Source organism: Triticum dicoccoides, chromosome 2A (assembly GCF_002162155.2).
Source record: "Triticum dicoccoides isolate Atlit2015 ecotype Zavitan chromosome 2A, WEW_v2.0, whole genome shotgun sequence".
Taxonomy (NCBI): Eukaryota; Viridiplantae; Streptophyta; class Magnoliopsida; order Poales; family Poaceae; genus Triticum; species Triticum dicoccoides.
This window is the reverse complement of record NC_041382.1, coordinates 126916732-126925220: the sequence shown is the minus strand read 5'-3', so window position 1 is coordinate 126925220 and position 8489 is coordinate 126916732. Positions and strand designations below refer to the sequence as shown.

At 58.4% G+C, this 8489-nt stretch overlaps 1 protein-coding gene across 1 annotated transcript in view; it reads left to right on the top strand.

Moving 5' to 3' along the window:
* Positions 1 to 520: 520 nt before the first annotated feature.
* The window catches only part of LOC119357732 (fasciclin-like arabinogalactan protein 2), an 86336-nt gene continuing 78367 nt past the window's right edge, over positions 521 to 8489 (top strand). The window contains exon 1 of the mRNA XM_037624584.1: positions 521 to 649. Coding sequence (XP_037480481.1) covers positions 521 to 649 — 129 coding nt within the window. The remainder of the gene's footprint in view (positions 650 to 8489) is intronic.

Here is an 8489-nt window from a genome sequence, read left to right as displayed (position 1 = left end):
GACATGGATCTTGCTTGACTTCTACCGGGCCGACTAGAAGGAGTCGCACTCGCTCAACTCTGATTTGTACGATATTTCGAACGCCGCGGCGGGATCCAAGTGGCGTGCTGGCAAAGCTTCCAGGCTGCCGCCCGTTCCGGGCCCGTCACGTGGCCACGCGGCCGGGCCAGTCTGCCTGCCCACGCGCGTGACGGGACAGGCCCATAGGCGGGGCCCGCCATTAGCGCGCCTCGGCGCACGAGCAGATCCACTGCGGCCTGAGTGGACGGTTGGGATTCCCGTGAAGTTAATGCGCGCAGTATCTTTGGCGTGGAAACGTGGGGGTCGTGGGGTCATGGGCGCAGTAAATCCCATGACCGCCCCCTCGGCTTCGCAGCCCATGAGGCTATAAGTAGGGGGAGGAGGGGGAGCGGCAGAGCACGCGCGCCCCTCATCCAAGCTACTCCTTGCTCTTCTTCTTATTCTTCCTCGCACCGCCGCGCGCCCAAGCTTTGCCGAATGCTGCGGCGATCCGCTCACGATGAGCTCTTCCTCCGCCGCCGCGCCTCTCTCGGTGCATTCCGGCACCTGGGATGGCTCAGAGGTCCATGACGACCACATCGAGTTCCTCTGCAAGACTCGTCGGCTCCCCAGCAAGGATTACGTGCAGGTACGCCTTGCACCGAGGGGGGAGATCTCTCCGGCGCCGGAGGAGGGCGAGTGGGTTAGCTTCCGCTCGCACTGCCTGCGCGGCCTGGGGCTGCCGGCGAGCAGCTTCTTCCGCTCCTTTCTGGAGTTCTACGGCCTCCAGCCGCACCACCTCATGCCCAACATGGTGGTGCTGCTGTCCACCTTCATTGCCCTATGTGAAGGCTTCCTCGGAGTCCTCCCCACCATCGAGCTCTGGGGGAAGTTCTTCTACTCCAAGCTCGGCACCCAGGCCGCAGGCGTGCCGGCTCAGTGCGGCGCGTTCATCGCCGTGCAAAGGTCGGGGGCCGACAACCCCTTCCCCACCATCAAGCTGATAAAGTCGGTGAAGATGTGGCAGCGATCGTACTTCTACGTGAACGGCGTCTTCGCGGAGGGCGATTGGGTCAATCTGCCGGCTTTGAAGCCGGCCCGCCGGCTGGAAGGCTGCCCAACTGGTCGTATCGGGCCAAGTCACTGACGCCTACGGGAGCCGGCGCTGTCACGCGACTCCGAGTGCTGACGCAGTCGGAGGGCTTGACTGGTCCGGATCTGTTGGCTGCCTTCGTGGTGCACCGAGTTCTCCCGCTCCAAGGTCGCCCCCACATGATATGCCAAATGAGCAGGCACCGTGACCCGAGTCGAATATGCACCAAGGACATGCCTCACGAGGAGGTGGCCTACATGGTGAACTACCTCTCAGAAAACAAGCTCCTGGAGGATTGTCGGTTCTGCAAGGAGCCGTACTCTCGCGCCAACACCCCACCCATAGTGAGTTGCCTTTTTCCTTCTTTCTTTGAATTGTCTTCTTTCTTGCCGAGTTTGTCTTGTCCGACCTGACCAGTCGGCTTTGGTCAGAATCCCCTCCTCCATCCATCAGCCGGCACCGCGGGGCCGGCCCGCGAGTTCCTCGCTGACCGGGCGGAGAGAGATGTCAACGACCCCGATCTGGGGGCGGCAGCTTTGAAAGACGACGCCGAGGGAGGAGGCGGCCCGTGGCTCGGGGCCGGTCTAGAGGACTGGCCTGATGATGAGGAGGAGGTCGCCCCCCGCCACCGGCCAAGAGTCGGCCATCCTGGCGCGGGATCTTCTGCCCCGCCGGGCGCTCCAGGCGGCAGGAAGAAGCGCAGGGCCATGCCGACCTTGTTCGGTAGTCGGCCGAAGAAGCCCAAGAGTTTGGCTGCGGCGACCAAGTGGGACGAGGCGGCCGCGAAGGCCATCCGCTTCTGCAAGGAAGTAAAGAAGCCGATACTGGTCTCCGCGTGAGTATTCCATCTTAACGCCTTTATTCCTTCTTTGTGGCTTTTGTCTGAGTCTTTACTTGCTTCCCTGTCTTCAGGGCTCCTCTCACTCTTGAGAGGGTCGTCACCGCCTCCGTCATGGGGTCGGCGGAGACGTCCGCCACCACTCGGCGGATTGACCCCGCCGCCGACCTCCGGGAGGCGACGGAGTGGAATGCGCAGGAGAAGCGCGACGAGGAAGAAGCCGCCAGCCTGGAGAAGGTGGAGGCCGAGAAGGCGGAGGCCTCCGCCGAGAAGAAGCTGGCGGAGGCCGAAGCCGTTGTCGCGGCGAGGCGGCAGGCTGAGGAGGCCGTGCACCGCCAATCGGCGGTGTTCGTCATCCCGCTGAACTCTGAGCCGCCGCCTTCGGAGTTCACGGGGCAGACTGGGGAAGCCGGCGGCGAGAACCCCATCATGGAGAGGGAAGGCGGTGATGCCTCCATGCCGGACGTGATTGTTCCGTCGCCGCCTCCGCCGCCATCTGGGAGCGCGCAAGGCAAACAACCGGCGGGCCTGCCGGTGCCGCCGACTGAAGACGAGGCCGTGGAGAAGCTACTCCTTCAAGTCGGCTCGCCAACGCGCCGCCGTCTTGAGAAGGCGACTTCGGCGCCACGCCCCTTGGAGACCGGCACCGCCAGCTCGACGATCCCAGACACTGAAGCGACGAGCGCCGCGCCCATTGGGTGGGTGCGAGGAGGCGGCATGGGCCCGCTAAACCAGGCACTTCTGGACGTCCAGACAAAGCTGTGAGCTGAGGGCGACGCTATCTAGAACTGCACCAAGGCGCACCTAGCGTCGCGGGCAGCCGTCCGGGTATGCTTTCTCTTTTGTCCTTGTTTTCTTGTTCCTCTCTATGGGGGTGCGCCAGTGCACCCACTGGGTGTAGTCCCCGAGTTTCGGGCCGGCTGCTGAGCAGGCGGCCCGGAACTCCAATTGGTGAGTTCCGGGTACTAACTATTGTCTGAAATACTTGTCGCAGGACTATCACAACCTCCGTGTCACTGCCTTCAACCGCAACATTGAAGAGCTGGGCAAGCGGACCGCCGACTTGTCGGAGAGCCGGAGTGAGTCCTTTTTCTTCTTTGCGGGGGCGCGCTGGCGCACCCGCGGGCTGTAGTCCCCGAGATTCGGGCCGACTGCTGAGCAGTCGGACCGGATCTCCTCGGTGACCTTCTTTGTTGATGACTTAACGCCTTCTTCCTTCTTTCTCTTCAGAGGCCAACGCCACTCTTCAACAGCAGCTGAGCAAAGTCAACTTCGTGTTGCACGCCAAGGGGGAGGAGTGCAGCAAGCTCGCCGCAGAGCACGATCTGCTGACCGCACAATTGGCAGAGCAGAAGGAGCTGCTTAAGAAGACGCAGAAGGAGGCGGAAGAAGCGGAGACCGCCCTCCTGGCCGAGTTTGCAAGCGAGCGCTCCTCCTGGTCTGACAAGGAGGCATTGCTGGCCTCTGGCTTCCACGAGATTGAGGACATCATTGATGGTGAGTTTCTTTACTTTATTTCTTCGAGCTGCCAACTATAGGTCGAGCCGACTCCTGATTTTTGACTTGCTTCTTCATTCTTTTCGTCTTGGCAGACTTCTTCCCTGGCCACTCGCAGGCCGCCAACCAAGCCATCGAGGCTGACCGTGAAGGGCTGAGGGCAGAAGGCGCAGAGATCGCCGCCGACGCCCCCCGAACCCTTGACGAGCAGATCCTGAGCATCGAGGCTCGCCTTCGGCCGGCTCACCGGATGCTGTGCTGGCTTCAATGTGTCGGCGCCCAGGCGATTGCTGCCCTGTGGCCAGACATGCAGGCTCCGCGCACTCTCAGTCGGACAGCCGACTGGCTGGAGGTCGCGGCTGGCCGTCTTGAGGCCTGGAAAGGTTCCTCGGCCCGGGCTGGAGCGCGCTGAGCCTTGGAATTCGTCAAGGTGTGGTATCCGAGGCTAGACCTAGACCGGCTGGCCACACTTCGGTCAGAGGCCCAGCCGGAGCTGGCAGCCGCGGAAGACGCCCTCGTCAAGCGCGCCGCGGCAATTGCCGAGTACACCGACACCAGCATCTTCGTCCTCGAGCGGGCTGAAGACGGTGAGGAGGCACCACCAGAGTGGTTTGGGATGAACCCAGACTACGACGAGGACTCGGCGGAGGTGATCGGCTCCAGCGTCGAGGAGGAAGGCGAGGCGGAGGACGGAGGCGAGACGGAGGCACCAGAAGACGGAGCGGACGGCCAGCCTCAGCTCGACCACGCCTCCAGCAACGAGCCGCGTGCGACCGAGCCGACTGCCGCTGGAAGCGATCAAGTCGAGACTGCCCAGCCGGCCGCCCCAACGCCTAACACCGCCGTCTCCTCTGACCCTCCGAATCCGTCTGCCGCTTCCTAGGCTGCCGCCTTATCTTTATTTTATCTTCTTTAGTAGTCTTCCACCCGCGGGGTGTATTTTGAAATTCTGCTCGAAGATTCGGCCAAGGGCCTTTGTTATGTAAATATTCATCCGACTTCTATCTTTTCTTGCTCATTGCTCTTTTGGCTTTTTCCTTTGCTGTCTTCCCTCAGTTGTCGTCTTTGTCAGTCGGACAGCCGCTCTGTAGACCGCTTCTGGATAAAATTCTTGGTTACTTTGGGAAGGCAAGTACTTAGCCGTTTTTAGAGTTGTTTAACAAGTCGGATAGAAGGCGGCAAGCCGACTATTTCAAGAGTCGGTTTGCGAAAAAAAGGCTGGAAGCCGGCCTTAAGCTATGTTTATGCTTTGAGTCCTTAGCCATTTTTCATGTGGATGCCTATTCTTCCTTACTCCTGCCCACCAGACAGTCGCTCTGCGAGCTGCGGCTTCTGGTAGGAGACGGCTTAGACGCCACACAGTACTTGTCCGGCTGCAGGAAGCATTTCATAGCGCAGGACGGCAAGTCCCCGGGCCGACTAGTCGAACCCGATGCCAGGTGGCATAACAAAGAGTAATATACTCGAAGGCATATTTCTTATCATATAGATAAAAGAGGGCAGTCCCCGAGCTCTTCTCGGGGGGCCCGAAGTCTTGGTACTTTTAATACAAAAGGTAGCGTGATACATACTGCGTTTAACTATAAAATTTTCGGAGGAGATTTGCATTCCATGGCCGCTCTGTCTCTTTGCCGGAGTTGTCCCTCTTGCGTGCTCGGGGCTTCTGAGCGTCGATCAGGTAGTAGGAGTCGTTGCCCAGCACTTTGCTGATGATGAAAGGGCCTTCCCAAGGCGCCGACAGCTTGTGCTGGCCGGCTGTTCGCTGGATCAAGATCGCCCTCTTGGAAAGATCTCGGCCTGACCTTCCTGTTGTAGTATCGGAGCAGGCTCTGCTGGTAGATGCTGGACCGGCTGAGTGCCAACAGCCAACCCTCTTCCAGCAGATCGACGTCGTCTTGACGTGCTTCTTCTGCTTCCTCCTTGGTGTACATGGTGACTCGCGGGGAGTCGAACTCTATGTCCGTTGGGATGACGGCTTCAGCACCGTAGACGAGGAAGAAAGGCATGAAGTCGGTTGACTTGTTTGGAGTCGTGCGCAGACTCCAGAGGACAGCTGGCAACTCATCGAGCCAGCAGCCAGCCGAGCGCTCCAGAGGCTCGACCAGTCGGGGCTTGATGCCGGACAGGATGAGGCCGTTTGCTCGCTCCACCTGGCCGTTTGATTGTGGATAGGCGACGAACGCTAGGTCCAGTCGGATGCCCTGTGTCGCACAGAAACGGGCCAAGGCGCCTTTGGCAAAATTCGTGCCATTGTTGGTGATGATGTTGTGTGGTATGCCGTACCGAATTGTGATGTCGGAGATGAAAGTCACGGCAGTCAGACCATTTAGTTTCTTGATTGGCTTCGCTTCTATCCACTTGGTGAACTTGTCCACCGCGACAAGTAAGTGAGTTAAGCCACCTCGTGTCATCTTGAATGGTCCCGCCATGTCTAGGCCCCAAACTGCGATAGGACACGCAATGGGGATGGTCTTGAGTGCAGAAGCCGGCTGATGTGGCTTGGAGCGGAACTTCTGGCACCCTTTGCATTTTTGGACCAATTGCTTGGCCTCTTCTAAGGCAGTCGGGCAGAAGAAACCGTGTCGAAAAGCTTTGGCGACGAGTGCTCTTGAAGCCGCATGGTGGCCGCACTCGCCTTGATGGATGTCCTTGAGAATTGCTTGGCCTTGCTCTGGCTCTACGCAGCATTGGTTGACACCAGTGACGCTGCGCCTGACCAGCTCTTTGTTGACTATGTTGTAAGCTGCCGCTCAGCATTGTACTTGCCGAGCTGAGGTCTCATCAGTCGGCAGCTCTTTGCTCACCAAGAATTTGAGGATGGGCTGGGCCCATGAGGGTGCTGCTATTTCTTCGACTGCCAGAACTGCGACTTGGACGAGGGCGGCTGGGTTGGGAGGCGGCGGGCTGGAGTCAGCAACCGCTTGCTGGATTAATGAAGTCCCCGGGCCGACTGCCGCAGCCCTTGGGCCGAGTTCTGGAGTCTTTGGGCCGGGCTCCGCAGTCCCAGGGCCGAGTTCTGCAGTCCCTGGGCCGGCTTCGACTGTGGCGGTTTTGGAGCCATCTGCCAAAATCCTTGTACCGTCTGTCGGGGCTCTGGAGTCGGATCCGACTTCTTCGGGAGGAGCCGGCACAAAGATGGAGTCTGATTCTCGTGAAGGCTTGACAGACGGCTTGAGGAGGTGTTGAAGGGCGACGCCGGATGGTATTGCTTGGCGGGTAGAGACGATTTGTTCCAGGGCGTCTGCTTGGTCGTTGTCGTTTCTTGGCACATGGAGGAACTCGCACCCCTCAAAATATCCACTGAGTTGCTGCACGAGGAAACGGTAACTCGCCATGTTTGCATCTTTGGCGTCCCAGTCGCCAAACGACTACTGGACCACTAAGTCCGAGCCGCCATAACATAGGATCCGGCGAATGCCAAGTTCTTTAGCAAGCCGGAGCCTATGAATGAGCGCCTTGTACTCGGCGACGTTGTTGGAGGCGTCAAAGTGGATTTGCAGTGCGTATTTGAGCTTGTCGCCTTTAGGAGAAGTGAGGACAATGCCGACTCCCAAGCCGGTGCGCATCTTGGAGCCATCGAAATGCATCCGCCAATGGGTGGAGTTGGGCGCTGGAGGTAGGTACTGGGTCTCGGCCCAGTCGACGAGGAAGTCGGCCAGTGCTTGTGACTTGATGGCGGTCTCGGCCCATTTGGCCACTCGGCCAGAAGCATCTTGGCTTCCAATGATCTCGGCAAGTGGGGCCGTGCAGACATAGTGATTGGATGCTCTTGAAAGTAAGGCTTCAATTTCTTGGCGGCAAAGTGCACGCCATAGCACATCTTCTAGTAGTGGGGGTAGTTCTGCTTGGAGGTCGACCACACTTCGCTCAGGTAATATACTGGTCTCTGGACAGGTAGTGCCTTGCCTTCCTCCTTGCATTCCACTACAATGACTGTGCTGACTACCCGGCCGGTGGCGGCGATGTACAGGAGCATAGGCTCCTTAGGAGTCGGAGCCGCCAGAACGGGTGGAGTAGTCAACATCTTCTTCAACTGGAGAAAAGCTTCGTCCACCTTGTGGTTCCACTCAAAAAAGTGGTCTTTTTTATGAGCTGGTATAAGGGGAGAGCTTTCTCGCCCAGCCGACTGATGAATCGGCTGATGGATGCCAAGCAGCCAGTGAACTTTTGCACGTCCAGCAGTCAGTTGGGTACCTCCATCCTCTCAATGGCCTTGATCTTTACATGGTTGCACTCTATGCCGCGTTCAGAGACCAGGAAACCAACGAGTTAGCCGGCTGGTACTCCGAAGATGCACTTCTCAGGGTTGAGCTTGATCTGGAATCGACACAGGTTCTCAAAGGTCTCCTTGAGGTCTTCCAGCAGTGTTCCACGCTTCTCCGTCTTCACCACCACATCGTCCACGTAGACGTGGGCGTTTCTGCCGAGTTGCTTGAGGAGGCACTTCTGCATGCAACGCTGAAAGGTGGCGCCGGCATTCCTCAAGCCGAAAGTCATGGTGAGGTAGCAGAAGGCTCCAAACGGTGTGATGAAGGCGGTCTTCAGTCTGTCAGCCGGGTTCAGCTTGATCTGGTGATACCCTGAATATGCATCCAAGAAGCTCAACAGCTCGCATCCGGCTGTGGAGTCTATCACCTGATCAATTCTTGGCAAAGCAAACGGGTCCTTGGGGCAAGCCTTGTTGAGTCTTGTGTAGTCAATACACATTCGCCACTGCTTGTTCTTCTTCAGTACCAGGACCGGGTTGGCTAGCCACTCTGGAAAGAATACTTCCATAATGAAGCCGCCTGCTAGGACTCGGGCTATCTCTCCTCCGACAAATCTTCTCTTTTCTTCTGATAGGCGGCGCAAGGGCTGTCTGATCGGCTTTGCATTAGATCGGACATGTAACTTGTGCTCGACGAATTCCGTCAGTACACCTGGCATGTCTTTGGGGGACCATGCGAAGATGTCCCGATTCTCACGGAGGAAATCGACGAGCTCGCCTTACTATTTGCTGTCGAGGTTTGCGCCTACGACAGCGTACCTCTCTGGATGCTCCGGATCCAAGGGTATCTTCTT